Raw genomic sequence first — 19,709 nt, forward strand, 5'->3', positions numbered from 1 at the left:
TGCAGCCAGGGGTAAGTTTGTTTTTCCTTTGTAGTTTTTTCCTTTACAGCTCAGCCCCTGGTGCCCGCGAAAGCCGATGGAGCCGGCCTCTTCGCTCTTTACTCCCTCACCCGCGGCCATTTTACAGCTCCTCATGGGCTGCTGAGTCATTTAGGGAAAGATGTCTGGGGCGGGTCGTGTGGCCAGGAAGGCCCCCCCGCGGCACCCTCCTCTATTTTCAGACAGCGGGCAGTGCGGGCCGACCGGGCCCCCCCGCAGCGGCGCCTTTGTGCGCGTGGCCCCCCCCCGTGGCTTTTTCTTTTCTCCTGCAGCGATCCCGATGCCGCGGCCGTCCCGCTGTGCGGCCTGCGGAGACCCGGGGTCCCAGATTTCCCGGGAGGGCATCTGTGCACGATGCCTTCCCGGGGGGGAAGGTACCTCACAGTCCCTGACTGATTTCTCTTTTTTGCCTGGGCGGTGCGGGCCGGCCACTCCGCCATTTTTGGCGGGAACGGCGGCCATTTTACATTCTGAGCGCCCTGAGGCGCAGGCCACGAGGGGGAACGGATCCCTGGAGGACTCTACCAGCGGGGGTGTTCCCCCGATTTTGGTGCAGGAACCAAGCACCCAGAGCCAGGGAGCAGGAACCACGCCGCCCCCGAAGCGCACCCGAGCAGGCCGGGGTTCTCTCCGGAGTTTATCCTGCTCATGCATACCGCTTATCTGCAGGGACTGGAAGTACCTGTGGGACACCCCCCCCCCTCCTAAGATCCCTCGGATGTCGCCCTCGACGCCGGCCCCCCCCCCGACCCTCCGGGAGTGGGGGCCTCCCGCCTTCCTACCCGGGTCCGATCCACGCCCGCGGCAGTGGGGGCGGTGCCAGACCCAGCGGGACATGGACTTGACCTCCCGGACGGGGGACAAGGGGACGGCACACAGGAGGGGGATGATCCGCGTACCCTACGCCTCTTCCAGAGGGAAGAGCTGGACGACCTCATCCCGCAGATCATCCAAGAATTAGATTTGGACCTGCCACCAGACCCGCCTGCCCCAGTAGCTCCCGCTGTCATCACTTCTTCAAGGAAGGGAGATCCTGTCCTGGCGGCACTCCGGCCGAGGGCTCGGGCTTTTCCCATTCATGACTCGTTTTTACAACTTCTCACCAGGGAATGGGACACCCCGGAGGCCTCCCTGAAGAGCAGCCGGGCTATGGAAAAGCTGTACCCGCTCCCCGAAGATTTTCTGGACCTCATCAAGGTCCCAAAGGTGGACTCCGCAGTGTCGGCGGTCACGAAGAGGACGACTATCCCAGTGACGGGAGGTGCGGCGTTGCGGGACACACAGGATCGTAAGTTGGAAGTTTTCCTTAAGCGGGTCTTCGAGGTCTCCGCGCTAGGCATGCGGGCGGTGATGTGCAGTTCGCTTGCCCAGCGGGCTAGTCTCCTTTGGGTGCAACAACTCCTCACGTCTCAGAACCTGCCGTCCGATGAGGCTGCCCAGGCAGATCGGCTAGAAGCCGCAGTGGCGTATGGGGCGGACGCCTCGTACGACCTTTTTCGGGTCCTCACAAGATCCATGGTTTCGGTAGTGGCAGCACGACGACTACTGTGGCTACGCAATTGGGCGTCTGATACGTCCTCTAAGTCCAGTCTGGGCTCTCTTCCCTTCAGGGGCAAGTTCCTCTTCGGGGAGGATTTGGACCAGATCATCAAGTCCCTGGGGGAGAACGCTGTTCATCGGCTGCCGGAGGATAGGTTTCGACCATCCAGAGCGTTTTCTTCTTCTCGGACCAGAGCCAGAGCGCAACGGCGCTACAGGGGCTACAGACAGACGGGCTCCCAGCCATCCGCCCCCAGGTCTCAGCCCTGGTTGCGCGCCTTCCGCGGGCATCGGCCCGCACGCACTACTCCCGGAACCGGGAACCCCTATACCAAGTCTTCACAATGATGCCAGTCTCGCCCACTCCCCTGTCCCCAGGATTGGGGACCGACTAACGTATTTCTAAGCGGAGTGGGCACGGATCACCTCGGACCAGTGGGTCCTGGATACCATAAAACACGGCTACGCATTGGAATTTGTCCGCCCCCCGCAGGGAAGGTTCATCTTTTCCCCCTGTGGCTCGGACCTCAAGAGAGGAGCGGTGCAGCTGACTCTGGACAGACTCCGGGAGATAGGCGCTACTGCCGCCCGTGCCCTTCGGAGAGGTGGGCTCGGGCCACTATTCCATCTATTTCGTCGTACCAAAGAAGGACGGTTCCTTCCGGCCTATCCTAGTCCTCAAGGAAGTCAACAAATCCCTTCGAGTCGTTCGGTTCCGCATGGAAACGCTCCGGTCAGTGATTGCGGCGGTGCATCGGGGGGAGTTCCTCGCCTCCCTGGACTTAACGGAGGCCTACCTGCACATTCCCATCCGCCCGGACCACCACAGTTTCCTTCGTTTCAAAATTCTGGACCAGCATTTTCAGTTCACGGCTCTCGCGTTTGGATTGGCGCCGGCGCTGCACACCTTCACCAAGATCATGGTAGTTGTGGCGGCAGCTCTCCGGAAGGAGGGCATCCTGGTTCATCCTTATCTGGACGATTGGCTCCTCCGGGCGAAGTCATTCGATCATGGACGCTCAGCGGTGACTCGAGTAGTACGGTTTCTACATTCCCTGGGATGGGTAGTGAACTTCTCCAAGAGCTCCCTCATGCCCTCGCAACGCTTGGGTTTTTTTTGGGGGCAACTTTCGACACCCTACTGGGCAAAGTTTTTCTGCGCCAGGACAAAGCTCAATCCTTGCGGGATCACACACGACGGTTCTCTGCGTTACCAGAGCCCACCTCCTGGGACTACCTGCAACTCCTGGGAGTGATGGGGTCCACCATCGACCTTGTACCTTGGGCTTTCGCGCACCTCAGGACCTTACAGTGGGCGCTCTTCTCCCGTTGGAAACCAGTATTGCAGGACTATCAGATGATTCTCCCGCTCCCACAGAATGCCAGGGACAGTCTGGGCTGATGGTTGGATCCGCCGAACCTGGCCCGTGGCATGTCCCTCGATCTGCCAAATTGGGTGGTGGTGACTACCTATGCCAGTCTAGCAGGCTGGGGTGCAGTCTGCGATCGAAGCGCCACGCAGGGGACGTGGTCCACAGTGGAGGCGAAGTGGTCAATCAACCGTCTGGAAACCAGAGCGGTCCGGCTAGCTCTGCGACATTTCCTCCCGCTTCTTCGGAACCGAGAAGTCAGAATCCTATCGGACAACGCTACCACCGTGGTCTACATCAACCGACAAGGAGGCACGCGCAGCCCGCAGGTCGCGCTCGAGGCGGCGCTGCTGATGCAATGGGCGGAGCGTCATCTCGTCCGGCTAGCGGCCTCGCACGTCGCCGGTGTGGACAACGTCCAGGCGGACTTCCTCAGTCGTCAACTGCTGGACCCGGAGAGTGGTCTCTCTCCGACAAAGCAATGCAACTTCTCGTCCATCGGTGGGGGGCCCCCCACTTGGATCTGATGGCGTCCGCTCTCAACGCCAAGGCTCCACGCTTCTTCAGTCGCCGGAGAGAGCGCGGAGGGAGTGGATGCCCTGGTCCTCCCGTGGCCGCCATATCTTTCTTTTCCACCATGGCCCCTGGTGGGCAGGATGCTCCGCAGAATAGAAAGCCATCAGGGGACCGTGGTTTTCGTCATCCCAGAATGGCCCAGGCGACCCTGGTTTGCGGACCTGCTACAGCTGGTGATCGACGGGCCAATCAGGCTGGGGCACCTCCCCCAGCTCCTACATCAGGGCCCGGTATTTTTCGAGCAGGCAGAATTCTTCTGTCTTGCAGCCTGGCTTTTGAGAGGCGCCGCCTCCGGCGTCGGGGCTACCTGGAGGCGGTAGTATCCATGCTATTGCGGGCACGAAAGACATCGGCCTATGTTCGAGTCTGGAAGGTGTTCGAGCTGTGGTGTACCAGCCAGGCCACGAGACCCGCTAGGCTTCTGTACCTCAGATCCTTCAGTTTCTACAGGCGGGGGTGGAAAAAGGGCTCGCCTATAATTCACTACGGGTTCAGGTGGCCGCCCTTGGTTCGCTGTTGAGCGATGGGGGCTCTCTTCTACAGCATCCTGACATTGCTCGTTTTCTCAAGGGTGTCAAGCATATGCGTCCTCCGGTGCGGGACCCTTGTCCCTCCTGGAGTCTTAACCTTGTGCTTCGCTCCCTGTTGGGACCACCGTTCGAGCCGCTGTGCAGCGCAACGATAAAGGATCTCACTTTCAAGACTGTATTTCTTGTGGCCATCTGTTCCGCTCGACGCATCTCGGAGATGCAGGCTCTGTTGTGTAGAGAGCCCTATCTCCGTTTCTCCGACTCTGGAGTTTCGCTTCGCACCGTTCCCTCCTTCCTTCCGAAGGTGGTTTCTGCATTCCATGTGAACCAGACGGTGGAGTTGCCGTCCTTCTCTTCCTCAGAGCCGAAGTCTCTCCGTCTCTTGAATGTCAAGCGCACTCTGCGCCTCTATCTGGAGGCTACAAATGAGTTCCGGACCTCTGACCGCCTCTTCGTACTCTGGTCCGGCCCTAAGAAGGGGTCTCAGGCCTCGAAGACTACCATTGCCAGATGGCTGAAGGCCGGCATTGCTGCTTCTTACATTGGGGCGGGTCGGACTCCCCCACCCGGAATCGTAGCGCATTCTACACGTTCTCATGCGGCTTCCTGGGCGGAGGTTCGCTCGGTATCCTCGCAGGAAATTTGTAGGGCAGCCACCTGGAAATCGTTACACACGTTCTCGAGGCACTATCGTCTGCACCTCGCCTCTTCGGTCTCTGGACACTTTGGCGAGCAGGTTCTCCGAGCAGGCCTCGCAGGACCCCACCCGATTTAGGGAAGCTTGGGTACATCCCACTGTCTGGACTGATCCAGGTACGTACAGGGAAAAGAAAATTATTATTTACCTGCTAATTTTCGTTTCTGTAGTACCATGGATCAGTCCAGACGCCCACCGCGTTTGGGTTCTTGATCCTGCTCAGCTCTGCGCTGCTTCTTGCTCGCAGTGTTCTGTGTCTTCACAGTTGTTTCTTTTCGCTGTTTTTCACAGCTCCCTACAAGTTGGTAGGATGTTTGCAGTTACTTGTTGCGGTTACAATTGTTTTCATTATCTGTTTCCACAAACTTGATCCTTCGGGGGTTTCTACTCGGGCTTTGATATACTCGATACTGAACTCCTGCAGAGGGGGTAGTAGTATATATGGATACGCCCCCTCAAAGCTTGTGCTGACTCCATCTGCTGGATTGGGGACATAACCCACTGTCTGGACTGATCCATGGTACTACAGGAACGAAAATTAGCAGGTAAATAATAATTTTCTTTTATGTGGCAACTTGAAAATGGCAGACAACTGGGGTAGTTGTTGGTGGCAGGCTCCTTGCTGGCAGGCGGCGGGAGTCTCCTGGCCTGGCTCCTTGCTGGCTGGCGGCGGGGGTCCACCGGGTTGGCTCCTTGCTGGCAGGCGGCGGGAGTCTGAACTCGGTGTGGGCCGAGGGACGAGCCGTGTGGCTGGCGTGGATTGTCTTGCTGGAGGAGTGGCGGATGATTATGTTGGTTGGTTATTTGCACTTGTTATGTTAACTCAGGGGCTCGGGCCTCCACGGTTTTATTAAAGCTGCGGCCTTGTTAACCCAAAAAATCTGTTGTCAGTTATGTTTATTTGGAATGTAAAAGGACGGATGCAAGAGAGTGATGTCCTGGATGCCCGCATTATGGACGGTGGCCAGCGTAACACCTGTTTTTAAAAAGGGTTCCTGGGTGATCCAGGAAACTACAAACTGGTGAGCCTGATGTCAGTGCTGGGAAAAGTGGTTGAAAGTATTATAAAGAACAAAATTACTGAACATATAAGTTGTTGTAGCTTAATGAGGCAAAGTCAACATGGATTTAGCCAAGGGAAGTCTTGCCTCACCAATCTGCTACATTTTATTTTTTGAGGGCGTGGAAAAAGGTGAGCCACTTGATACAATGTATCTGGATTTTCAGAAAGCATTTAACAAAGTCCCTCATGGGAGACTTCTTAGGAAATTAAAAAGTCATGGGATAGAAGGCAATGTTCTGTTGTTGACTGAGGACTGGTTAAAAAATAAAAAAACCTGAATGGAGCTAAATGGTTACATTTTCTTAGTGGAGAAAGGTGATTTCCCTACATATCCAGATCAGTCCAGACTCCTGGGCTTTGCCTCCCTGCCAACAGATGGAGACAGAGAGCATTTGAGGTAGGCAAGCAGTGGGTTGGTGACCCTTCTGATAGCTTGGTCCGGAAGTCCATGGGGTGGACATCTGTGGGTCCAGATCCCTCATCCCCCATGAGGCAGCGGTGGAACCTGCTGCCAGTTCTGCACTGCAAGCCCAGTGGAGCAGGGAAGTGTCCCTTTATACGGTTTGTCTTGGGCTGGGTCCCTAAAGTTTGGCGAAAGGAGATGGTTATAGCCAATGCTCTGGCTCTTTTCTGATCTGCCATGCGGCCTGCGCTCCTGGAACTGGAACCTTTGCACCAAAGGAAAGTAGTGGTTTCTATTTAACTTTTTGTTCTTGGAGAGTTAAAAAAAAAAAAAAAAAGAATAAGGAACTAGATAAAGGAATCTGTGCAGTATTGGGGGTTCCAGGGGAAGCTCGCTGAGCGGGTCTGAAAGTTGCTAGGACCATGGAAAAGCTTCCTGAGGAGGACTTAGAGTGTTTTGCTCTCCCGAAGGTGGATGTGGCGGTGTCCACCCTGACAAAGGGAACCACTATTCCCGTGATTGGATCCGCGGCATTAAAGGATATGCAAGATTGTAAGAGGTTCACCTCAAGCGGATTTTTGAGGTCTCAGCTTTGGGGTTACGGGCTGAGATGTGCTCAAGCTTCATGCAGCAGATGCAGGAGCACCTTCTGGTGGCAGGGAATACGCAGACACAGCCGAGCAGGTCGAGGCGGCTGTGGCTTTCAGGGTGGATGCGCTCTGATTTGGTTCAAACTTCCTCTAGAGCTATGGCTTTGGCAGTGGCAGCAGGGAGATCACTGGCTGCGTAATTGGTTGGCGGACGTTTCCTCAGAGATGCAGTTGGGCTCCTTACCTTTCAAAGGTAGTCTTTTGTTTGGGGAAGACCTTGAGCAGCTGATTCAATCTCTGGGTGATAATAAGCCGCTCTGTTTGCCAGAAGATAAGCCTAAAGCTAAGAGATTCTTTCAGGTTTGGTCTCAGTTTTACTCCGATAGGAGATCTAGGCCGGCGAGGGCTCCGCTTGCCTCTCGGAGACCTTTCTCTACTCTAGGACGGTCTTGGGGCAGACCTTTCATGGGGCTTGAAGGCCATTCTGAGGGGCTGCAGGGGGGATCAGTGACTAGAGGCAAGTCCTTGCAATGAGGCAAGGCCAGTCCACTCCTTCGTTCCTATTATAGGAGGTCGCTTGACTCCATTTTACGAGTTGGCCAAGATTACGCAGGACCAGTGGGTCCTCAGTGTGGTAAGACGGCTAAGTTTTTTTAGAATTTGCTCAACCCGTTCGAGAACTGTTTCTAATTTCCCCCTGTGGTCCAGTGAACAAACAGTTGAACTAGGGTCTCCCGCACTGCCATCTCCAGAGCTTGAGAGCAGTAGTACCGGTCCCCTCTGCGGAGGTTCGCACGGGGCACCACTCCATCTATTTTCTGGTTCTGAACAAAGAGGGTACGTTCCGTCCTATCCTCTATTTAAAGAAAGTGAATGCCGCCCTCAAAGTTCCCTGCTTCCGGATGGAGACCTTGTGTTCCGTGATCACAGCTGTTCACAAGCAGGAGTTTTTGACTTCCTTAGATCTCATGGAGGCCTATCTGCATATTCTGATCCATCCAGTCTCCCAACGCTTTCTCCGCTTCATGGTGCTAGGTCACCATTTTCAGTTTTGGGCCCTTTTGGTTGAGCCACAGCACCACACACCTTCACTAAGGTGGTGGTGGTGGCTGCGGTGCTCTGGAAGGAGGGAGTCCTGGTGCACCCATATTTGGACAACTGGCTTATCAGGGCGAAATTGGACGTTCTCTGTCAGTTGGTCAGTAGAGATCTCTAGGTTCTTCAGTCTCTTTGCTGGGTGGTGAACCTGGCAAAGAGTGATTTATGGTTTATTGGGTTTTTATAAACCGTCACATCAGTAATAAAACATCACAATGGTGTACAAATGGTAAAAATAGAAATACATTAAAATAATCAAATACAACTCAGTCCTTGGAGTACTTGGGCGCTCACTTCAACTCTCGGATCAGCAGGGTGTATCTCTCGGAGGAGAGCGTGCTCAATTGTAGAATCGGATCAGATGGTTCTTGAAGTTGCGAGTTCACAAAGTGTGGGATTACTTACGGGTTCTGAGATCTATACCTTTGACCTTGGAATTGGTTCCATGGGTGTTTTTCTATATGAGGCTGTTACAAAGGGCACTTCTGGCATGTTGGAAGCCCATTTCAGAGGAATTTATCTTGCCGTTACCTCTCGAGGGCGTGGCCAGAGACAATCTATCTTGGTGGCTTCAGACTCCCAATCTGGTTCGTGGGATGGATTTCGAAGTTCTGGACTGAGTGATAATTATTACTGATGCTAGTCTCTGTGTCTGGGGAGCAGTTTGTCAACATGTGGATAAAGGTGAACCGGTAGATGTAGTGTATTTGGATTTTCAGAAAGCGTTTGACAAAGTTCCTCATGAGAGGCTTCTACGAAAACTAAAAAGTCATGGGATAGGAGGCGATGTCCTTTCGTGGATTACAAACTGGTTGAAAGACAGGAAACAGAGAGTAGGATTAAATGGTCAATTTTCTCAGTGGAAAAGAGTAAACAGTGGAGTGCCTCAGGGATCTGTTCTTGGACCGGTGCTTTTCAATATATTTATAAATGATCTGGAAAGGAATACGACGAGTGAGGTTATCAAATTTGCAGATGATACAAAGTTATTCAGAGTAGTTAAATCACAAGCGGATTGTGATACATTACAGGAGGACCTTGCAAGACTGGAAGATTGGGCATCCAAATGGCAGATGAAATTTAATGTGGACAAGTGCAAGGTGTTGCATATAGGGAAAAATAACCCTTGCTGTAGTTACACGATGTTAGGTTCCATATTAGGAGCTACCACCCAGGAAAAAGATCTAGGTGTCATAGTGGATAATACTTTAAAATAGTCAGCTCAGTGTGCTGCAGCAATCAAAAAAGCAAATAGAATGTTAGGAATTATTAGGAAGGGAATGGTTAATAGAACGGAAAATGTCATAATGCCTCTGTATTGCTCCATGGTGAGACCGCACCTTGAATACTGTGTACAATTCTGGTCGCCGCATCTCAAAAAAGATAAAGTTGCGATGGAGAAGGAACAGAGAAGGGCAACAAAAATAATAAAGGGGATGGAACAGCTCCCCTATGAGGAAAGGCTGAAGAGGTTAGGGCTGTTCAGCTTGGAGAAGAGACGGCTGAGGTGGGATATGATAGAGGTCGTTAAGATTCATGAGAGGTCTTGCACGAGTAGATGTGACTCGGTTATTTACCACTTTCGAATAATAGGAGAACTAGGGGGCATTCCATGAAGTTAGCAAGTAGCACATTTAAGACTAATCGGAGAAAATTCTTTTTCACTCAACGCACAATAAAGCTCTGGAATTTGTTGCCAGAGGATGTGGTTAGTGCAGTTAGTGTAGCTGGGTTCAAAAAAGGTTTGGATAAGTTCTTGGAGGAGAAGTCCATTAACTGCTATTAATCAAGTTTACTTAGGGAATAGCCACTGCTATAAATTGCATCAGTAGCATGGGGGGGATCTTCGTAGTGTTTGGGTAATTGCCAGGTTCTTGTGGCCTGGTTTTGGCCTCTGTTGGAAACAGGATGCTGGGCTTGATGGACTCTTGGTCTGACCCAGCATGGCATGTTCCTATGTTCTTATCATTTAGTCCAGGGTATCTGGTCTGCAAGAGAATCTGCATGGTCTATCATCTGTTTGGAGATCAGGGCAGTCCATCTAACCTTGAAGGAGTTCTTGCCATTAGTGAAAGGTTGCTCGGTGAGGATTCTTTCCGACAATGCGATGACAGTAGCATATATCAATTGGCAGAGCGGAACCAAGAGTCGGTCAGTAGCTCAGGACGCTTGAGTCTTAATTCGTTGGCCGGAATCCCATCTAGAGGGAATAGCTGCATCTCAGCCAGGGTCGAAAATGTCCAAGCAGATTTCCTAAGTCTGACTCAGTTAGATCCAGGCACATGGGAATTGTCAGAAGCCATGATGCAGCTCATCAGAAGTTGTTGGTCTCACGTGGATTTAATGGTGACTCGTCAGAATGCCAAAGCGTTCTGGTTCTTCAGTTGAAGACAGCATGGAGCAGAGTGTGTCAACGCTCTCGTTCTACCTTGGCCTTGGGGGGGGGGGGTGGTCCTACTCTGTGTTCCCTCCTTGGCTGTTAGTGGGCAAGGTATTGCATTGCATAGAGAAACATCACATGGAAGTGATATTGGTCACGCTGGAATGGCCACGGCATCCTAGGTTCACGGATCTCATTAATTTGGTGGTGGATGGGCCGATTTGTTTCAATCATCTGAAGGCCTTCTTTATCAGGGTCCCATATTTTCAGACCAGGCTGTTCAGTTTTGTCTAGGGGCATGGCTTTTGAGAGGCAGAGGTTGAGGCATAAAGGTTATCCGGAATCTGTTGTCATCACCTTATTGCAAGCCAGGCGACAGTCCATTAATCTAGCTTACGTTAGAGTATGGAAGGTGTTCATGTCCTGGTGTGCTACTCATGGAATTTACGCCCTCCAGTCCTCCATTCCCAATATTGTGTTCCTTTTTGCAAGATAGTTTCGCTAAGGATTATCTCCCTAGCTCCCTTAGAGTTCAAGTGGTGGCCTTGGGCTGCCTTCGGGTCAAGATCGGTGATTCCGCTATTGCAGCTCATCTGGATGTTGGCAGGTTCCTTAGAGGGACTAGGAATTTGCGGTCTCCAGTTAGGAGTTTGTCCTTCCTGGAGCCTTAATCTGGTCCTCAGAGGTTTGTGTGCAGCACCTTTTGAGCCTCTACGTAGAGCGACGCTAAAGGACCTGACTCTCAAAGTAGTTTTTCTATTAGCAATATGCTCTGCTAAGCGGATTTCTGAGTTGCGGGCGTTGTCCTGTGGGGATCCTTTCCTTCAAATTCTGATTCAGAGTATCGTTGACGACAGTGCCTTCCTTTTTGGCTAAGGTGGTTCTCTGCTTTTCATGTGAACCAAATGGTGGAGCTTCCAGCCTTCTCCAAAGGTAGATGCATCCGTTCCACATGCAAAAGAGCTCAAAAGGTTAGATGTTCAGTGAGCTCTATTGCTTTATCTCGAGGGTGACGAATGATTTCAGGCGGTCCAACCACCTTTTTGTTTTGTGGAGCGGCGCGAAACGAGGTTTCAAAGATTCTAAGACTACTATTGCGCGTTGGTTGAAAGAGGCCATTGGATCCACTTACATTACTGCCGGTAGGGTGATTCCAGAGAGCTTGTGTGCTCATTCTACACATTCGCAGGCGGCCTCCTGGGCGGAGGTGCCAATGGTGTCTCCTTGAGATTTGCAAGGCAACAAACATACGTTTGTGCAGCACTATCGTCTGGATTTGGGGAGATTCAGGTTCTCCTTCCTTTGGCGAGAGTGTTCTGCGAGTGGGACTCTCCAGGTTCCACCCTAAGTAGGGAAGCTTTGGTACATCCCAGCAGTCTGGACTGATCCGGGTACATAAAGGGAAAGGAAAATTTTGGTTCTACCTGATAATTTCGCTCCTGTAGTACCACGGAAGCAGTCCAGAACCTGCCCATTTTCCAGGAGATGGAGAGTCGCCCGCTCAGCTCTAGTGTTGTCTTATGAATACAGATTTGTTTGATACGGTTCTCATAGTTTTTCAATATATTTGCTTAATTTGTTTGGTCGTTATGTTTTCTGCTCTATGCTTGGTACAGATCTATACTGAGGAACTGCAGGTGGCACTGGGGTTTGAGGTAGTGGTCAGTAAAACTTTCTCTGTCTCCCATCTGCTGGCAGGGATGATTAACCCAGCAGTCTGGACTGATCCGTGGTACTACAGGAATGAAAATTAGCAGGTACGAACCAATTTTCTTTCCCAAAGAACAGAGGAAATGGTGAGAGAAAAGGGAACCCTGTAGAGCTAATGGTGTTTAACATCCTATGTGGACATTTTAGGTCCGATGTCTGTTATCTAATCCTGATCTCGCATGCTTTTAATACTATTGCTTCTTTTTTTTTTTTTTTTTCCAGGTATCAGTGTAATCAGTGCTCGTACCGCTGCCACCAGTGCGGACCAGCTCCAGCCAGCCACAAGCTGCGGCCACCAGGGCAAGTCCCTGATCTGCGAGGTGTGCGGCTTCGCCTGCAAGCGGAAGTACGAGCGCAGAAGCACATGCAGGCGAAGCACCTCGCAGAACTACTACCAGGTGCCCGTCTTCCAGTGCCAGTACTGCAGCTACCAGACCAAGTACAAGCAGGCCCTCCTCAACCACGAGAACTGCAAGCACACCAAGCAGAAGCTCTTCCGCTGTGCCCTGTGCGTCTACCACACCTTCAGCAACACCAGCCTCTTCTTTCACAAGCGCAAGGCTCACGGCTACGTGCCGGGGGATAAGGACTGGCTGGAGAACTACGCCAGCAAAGAGATGGAGGTCAGCTCTGCCAACCTGCTGCTCTGCTATGATGTCGACGCTGCTCTGAGGTCGGGCTCCGGTGCTCGCGCCAGAGGGGAGCTGTGGCAGAAAGACAAACTGTCTGCCGTGGACAACGATAGCTGTCAACAAGCCTTTGCGGTGCCTCTCTTTGTACTGCCTCACAGCCCGATGGAGAAAAATATAGAAATGGCGGGAACCGAAGAGCCAGGAAAGCCTGATGCCTGTGCAAAAGTCTCTTCCGCCACAGATAGCGCTGATCTTTCTCATAGCACTTTGGATGGTTTGCATGCCCGGGGTGGTTCACCGTTGTCTTTCGAGCACTTGTCCAAAGAACCTTCTCCAGCTCAGCTGGTGAGCATGGAGACTTTGCGTGCAGAAGCTGACACAGCGCACAAGGACCTGGCCTCCAGCGAGATCCTAGTCTTGGAGGATAGTGACAACTCGGAAGAAGGCCTTCCCGATTTTGAAGAAGGGAATGATCTTCAGGAGGAAGAGCAGAGCAGACCAGAACATGGCATTGACTGCTGTCCGGAAGAAGCCAGCGACGGCAGCAGCGAGGAAAGCATGCAGTGTGACAGTCAGAGCAATTGTGAGCAGCAGTCTCCTGCTCGAGGGAAGACATCTTGCGCCGCAGGCCTTCCGATGAGAGACGAACTCGTTCAGAGTCAGGAGACCTGGGCCAGCACGTTGACCGCTGCTTCCAGTGCCTGCGAATTAAGTGCGCTTTGATCAGCGTGGCTTCCTGAAGCAGCAGCAAGAGACGTCTCCTCGGAAGAGAGAGAAGAAGGCAAGTCAGTCCGAGTCGGTGCTGAGAGCACTGAGAAAGCAGGACAAGGAGCAGGCAGAAACGTTGGTGCTGGAGGAAGGGTACAGATGCTGGTTGTCCAGTCTGGAGCCAAGTCTTCAGATGCGAGAATGCTCTTACATCACCAGGAAGGAAAAGTCCCTGCTCTTGCACACCAAAGCGGGCTGCCAGAGCAGGAAGTCTCCTCTGGTGTGCAAGGCCTGCGGAGCTAGCTTCAAGCAGCAGAGGGGGCTGCACACCCACCTCGCCAAGAAATGCCCCGTTACCCTCAAGGGGAGCAGAGCAGCGCTGAAGCCAACCTTTCCTGTCAGGCCGGGAGAGGGTCGCCTAAGAAGGCAAAGCAGCTCTCGGCACAGGAAAAACATCTCTTGGTGGCGACCGGTGCCCGCGGTCGGGTGTTCCTCCACCGGGAGCGGTGGGGAAATGGAGTCCGGAGAAAACGGCAGAGACGACTTAGCAGGCTTTGTGAGGGCGATCCCTTCCTTCCCACAGGAAGCTGCGGCCAATCCCTCTGTGCAGCAGTGCTCTAGTGAAACCCTCACGGGAAGGACGATTGAAGAGACAGACGGAGGAGTCAGCAGAGCGCAGTCCTTGCTGCAAAATGACACCCGGTCAGTCGATGAAGGCCAAGCGTCTCTGAGCAGTACGGGTTTGAGCAGGGGAAATTCCACTGCCGTTCCTGCTCTTTGTCTGCTCGAGGGCTTCCAGCATCAGCTCGCACATCGGGGAGGGCTGTAGGAAGCTGGGCCCGTTCTCCTGCTCTCTCTGTTCTGAGGCTTTCCGCTCGCGAAGGATGCTGAAGCGACACCGGGACGAGAAGCACAAAGGGCCCGAGTCTGTGGACTCCGCTGCAGTGGAAGGAAGCCGACAGACTGGCGCTCCTGAGGATGAAGCGAGTCCCAGCCACAATCAGACTGGTGACTCAAAAGAGAGCAGCAAAGCCAGGGACGAGGATCAGGGGACCCAAGCGAGGGTTTCCAGAAAGATGCGACTCGCCTGTTCCCAGCAGGTGGTGGTGAAGGGCTGCAAGACGTCTGCAGAGCTCCGGTGCGTGCTCTGCCCCTTTGTGTGCCAGTGCGCCAGGGCTCTGAAGCACCACAAGCAGCTGCACAGGAAGTACGGCGGCAGCAAGAGGCCGCAGCTGCAGTGCCGGCAGTGCGACTTCACCTGCAAACAGAGCCGCTGCATGAAACAGCACGTCCGCATCAGGCACGAGGGCATGAGGCCTCACAAGTGCCGCTTCTGCGACTTCAGCACCACCCGGCGCTACCGGCTGGAGGCCCACGAGTCTCTGCACACAGGCCTGGGGAGGATCGCCTGCGACGTCTGCAGCCAGACCTTCGGCACCAACTCCAAGCTGCGCATCCACAAGCTCCGGGTCCACGAGAAGAAGCCCACCCACTTCTGCCCCCTCTGCGACTACAGCGGCTACAGCCAGAACGACATCACCAGGCACACGAAGAGCTGCCACAGCGGGGAGCTCAGCTCTGCCTGCCCCCAGTGCCCGGCAAGGTTCAGCTCGGAAACTGCCCTGAAGCAGCACACCTTGAGGAAGCACGAGGAGAAGGTCTGCTTCAGCTGCCCTCGCTGCGCCTTCACGTGCCACAGCGAGGCCACCCTGAAGTGCCACCTGCAGAAGCTGCACCCGCACCTGGAGTGCGGCGCTTGCGGAGAGACCTTCGGCCGCCGGGAGGACTTGGAAGAGCACAAGAAAAGCCACTTCGGCCACCACTGTCAGCACTGCAGCTTCGCCTGTAAGGAGCGCCAGCAGCTGGTGCATCACTACGTGGAGGAGCACGAGACGGGAGAGGAGAGGCCCTTCGCCTGCACCTTCTGCAGCTTCACCTGCTGCCACCAGCTGGTGTTCGACTACCACATGAAGGGCCACGGAGGGACGCGCCTCTACAAGTGCGCGGACTGCGAGTACGCCACGAAGAACAGGCAAAAGATCACGTGGCACATCCGCATCCACACGGGGGAGAAGCCTTACAAGTGCCACCTCTGCAAGTACGCCTGCGCGGACCCGTCCCGCCTGAAGGTAAGAGCCAGAGCCGTGCCCGTCGCCCCTGCTGCTGGGGGAGCCTGTGTCACGCTGCTCCAGAGAGGCCTAGAAAGCCGGCACATGCTGGCAGTCCATCTTCACCACTTGTATTCTGACTTAATGTTTAAAATGTCCTCTCTTCTGGAGGACCTGGAATTGGACCCCAGTAGGAGCAGAGTTGTGGTGGTTCTGGATCCTCCCTTTACTAGCCCAGTACAAAGAGTTCTCAAAGTCTCGTGTGAAGGTAGCAATTTATTCATTAAAACGTCAAGTCTGTTCTTTCTCAGGGCTGATGAGGGGCAGGTGATTGCCTGAGAGGGTGTTGAAACTGCCTGGCTGCCAAGGGGGTTGTTTCAGCTACCCCCCCCCCCCCCCCCCCGTGTCCGGGCATCGGTCACAAAAAAAACCCAAAACCACCCCAGTGTTCATGGGGCACTTAAAGGTCACTATTCAGCCGCTGGATAAACTTATCTGGCTAATCAGAGATACGCTCACACCCACTGACCATACCCAGCTGAGCCAATGTTAGCGGGATAAGAAAGGTGGAAAGAAGGCAAAACTATCACCGGCATGGTTAAAAGGGGAGGTGAAAGAAGCTATTTTAGCCAAAAGATCTTCATTCAAAAATTGGAAGAAGGATCCAACAGAAGAAAATAGGATAATGCATAAATGTTGGCAAGTTAAATGTAAGATATTGATAAGACAGGCTAAGAGAGAATTTGAAAAGTAGTTGGCCGTAGAGGCAAAAACTCACAGTAAAAACATTTTAAAATATATCCGAAGCAGAAAGCCTGTGAGGGAGTCAGTTGGACCGTTAGATGATCGAGGGGTTAAAGGGGCACTTAGAGAAGATAAGGCCATCGCGGAAAGATTAAATGATTTCTTTGCTTCGGTGTTTACTGAAGAGGATGTTGGGGAGGTACCCGTAATGGAGAAGGTTTTCATGGGTAATGATTCAGATGGACTGAATCAAATCACGGTGAACCTAGAAGATGTGGTAGGCCTGATTGACAAACTGAAGAGTAGTAAATCACCCGGACCGGATGGTATACACCCCAGAGTTCTGAAGGAACTAAAAAATGAAATTTCAGACCTATTAGTAAAAATTTGTAACTTATCATTAAAATCATCCATTGTACCTGAAGGCTGGAGGATAGCAAATGTAACCCCAATATTTAAAAAGGGCTCCAGGGGTGATCCGGGAAACTACAGACCGGTTAGCCTGACTTCAGTGCCAGGAAAAATAGTGGAAAGTGTTATAAACATCAAAATCACAGAACATATAGAAAGACATGGTTTAATGGAACAAAGTCAGCATGGCTTTACCCAGGGCAAGTCTTGCCTCACAAATCTGCTTCACTTTTTTGAAGGAGTTAATAAACATGTGGATAAAGGTGAACCGGTAGATATAGTATACTTGGATTTTCATAAGGCGTTTGACAAAGTTCCTCATGAGAGGCTTCTAGGAAAAGTAAAAAGTCATGGGATAGGTGGCGATGTCCTTTCGTGGATTACAAACTGGCTAAAAGACAGGAAACAGAGAGTAGGATTAAATGGGCAATTTTCTCAGTGGAAGGGAGTGGACAGTGCAGTGCCTCAGGGATCTGTATTGGGACCCTTACTGTTCAATATATTTATAAATGATCTGGAAAGAAATACGACGAGTGAGATAATCAAATTTGCAGATGACACAAAATTGTGCAGAGTAGTTAAATCACAAGCAGATTGTGATAAATTGCAGGAAGACCTTGTGAGACTGGAAAATTGGGCATCCAAATGGCAGATGAAATTTAATGTGGATAAGTGCAAGGTGATATATATAGGGAAAAATAACCCATGCTATAATTACACAATGTTGGGTTCCATATTAGGTGCTACAACCCAAGAAAGAGATCTAGGCATCATAGTGGATAACACATTGAAATCGTCGGTGCAGTGTGCTGCGGCCGTCAAAAAAGCAAACAGAATGTTGGGAATTATTAGAAAAGGAATGATGAATAAAACGGAAAATGTCATAATGCCTCTGTATCTGCTCCATGGTGAGACCCCACCTCGAATACTGTGTACAATTCTGGTCGCCGCATCTGAAAAAAGATATAGTTGCGATGGAGAAGGTACAGAGAAGGGCTACCAAAATAATAAGGGGAATGGAGCAGCTCCCCTATGAGGAAAGACTAAAGAGGCTAGGACTTTTCAGCTTGGAGAAGAGACGGCTGAGGGAGGATAAGATAGAGGTGTTTAAAATCATGAGAGGTCTAGAACGGGTAGATGTGAATCGGTTATTTACTCTTTCGGATAGTAGAAAGACTAGGGGGCACTCCATGAAGTTAGCATGGGGCACATTTAAAACTAATCGGAGAAAGTTCTTTTTTACTCAACGCACAATTAAACTCTGGAATCTGTTACCAGAGGATGTGGTTAGTGCAGTTAGTGTAGCTGTGTTTAAAAAAGGATTGGATAAGTTCTTGGAGGAGAAGTCCATTACCTGCTATTAAGTTCACTTAGAGAATAGCCACTGCCATTAGCAATGGTTACATGGAATAGACTTAGTTTTTGGGTACTTGCCAGGTTCTTGTGGCCTGGTTTTGGCCACTGTTGGAAACAGGATGCTGGGCTTGATGGACCCTTGGTCTGACCCAGTATGGTATGTTCTTAAGTTAAGTTTATCCAGCTGACTTCAGGAGTGCTTTCATGCTGAATATCTGTGTTTATCCAACTAAGCTGCCCAGATACTGACTGTGCCCCACTCCTTTGTAGCCAGACGATGTTAGCTGGCTAAGTCCTGGATAGTGAGCACAGCTGGATATTCAGACAGCACCAGCTATTTCAGCTAAGTCCAAACGTAACCGGACAGATGCCACTGTCTCACTTAATGGTGTTCTGTCAGAGCACCGTTAACCTCGTGGTGAGTTTTCTGAACAATGATTAAAGTTTGCTCGTGCCTCCATCCTCACTTCCTCCAGGGGCCAGGGGTGAGCCTTAGGGGCCCTGTGCTGCCTCCACTTCTGACTCCAGGCTCATGTCCCATCTCCTTAAAGGTGCAGGAGTAGAGCCTAGAGCATTGATCCCTCTTAAGCTGTGCACACACAGGTCGTGAACCCTGAGCACATGACAAAACATAGCGTTCAGAAGAAATTTGCATTATACTGGTTTGTAGTGCACAATTTAGAACCCAGCTTATGAAAAGTTGCACAAAAGACAAATTTATGTGCACATTAACCTTTCAAACATTAGAGGGGAGCTTGTTCTGGAGGCGTGAGGATCGCTGCCAGTTCATGGGCCCCTCCGCCTATAAGAGGAATAACCTGAATGGGAGACAACAGTGCCCTTGGGCTCAGACGCGTAAAAGTCTTGAGGCCATCGGTCTCCTGGCAGATCATCATCCATTCCTCCTCAGCCCCTTCCAAATTAGGGAATGCTTGGCTGGGTGGTTCTTCAGCAGGCAGAGAGCTTGACCTTGGTTTCCAGTAGCTTGCTAACCTCAGGAGAGTGAGAAACAGCAGAGACAGGCCAGGGAGGGAGTGAAGAGTCAGCAGATGCAGGGTTTTGTAGTCACGGCCTTGAACACCCGGATGGGATGAAGGCTGGCCGCGGTGCTCACCCGCGTTAACCAAGGGCCCCTCAAAAACTCAGTTGTGACCGTGCCCCTGCAGGGGGGGGGCTGCCTCAGGGTACAGGTGTGCATAAAGCGACTTTTTTCTATGATTCCGGTTTTATTTTCTAAGTGCACTCAGGATTGAGCGCTAGACTGCAGCTCCTGATTTTAGAATAGCTTAAGTTGTGCTGGAGCCTGCAGGGCCCTCTGAGTACCACGTGGCAGGCCCCAGTCCCATGCATAAGGCCCAAGACTTACGTTTTACTGGGTTGCCTTGGCGCTCCTGATTTCTACACAAAGGCTGCCCCTTGGGATTTGAAAATCTTTTTGCAGCTGCACAAATCTGAATGTTTATATTTTTTATTAATTTTCATACGGCTCACAGCATGGAGGAAATGTTTGTGCAGCCTCTTCAGTGAGCACAGTACTGGGGACCGTTTCTGGGTTAAAATTCCAAGCAGGCTGGTAATATGGGTCCTCGTACAGGCATAAAGGAGGAGAAATAGGACCGAGTTTACATTCTTTATCACCCATCAGCAGAGCCCTGGTAACTGGTAGGAACCAGGGCTGTCGTCAGAAGGGCTTCTGGCTGGCCCCGGAGGTGCACAGGAGGATGGAAGAGGAGCACAGGCAGAAATGAGCAACAT

General features: G+C 51.9%; 1 protein-coding gene across 1 annotated transcript in view; it reads left to right on the forward strand.

The window, feature by feature from the left end:
* The window catches only part of ZNF142 (zinc finger protein 142), a 74,454-nt gene that overhangs the window by 21,465 nt on the left and 33,280 nt on the right, over nucleotides 1-19,709 (forward strand). The window contains 3 exon segments of the mRNA XM_029605107.1: nucleotides 12,218-12,287; nucleotides 12,289-13,339; nucleotides 14,086-15,464. Of these exon segments, the coding sequence (XP_029460967.1) occupies nucleotides 12,218-12,287; nucleotides 12,289-13,339; nucleotides 14,086-15,464 (2,500 nt within the window).

This window comes from Rhinatrema bivittatum, chromosome 6 (genome assembly GCF_901001135.1).
Source record: "Rhinatrema bivittatum chromosome 6, aRhiBiv1.1, whole genome shotgun sequence".
NCBI classification, from domain to species: Eukaryota; Metazoa; Chordata; class Amphibia; order Gymnophiona; family Rhinatrematidae; genus Rhinatrema; species Rhinatrema bivittatum.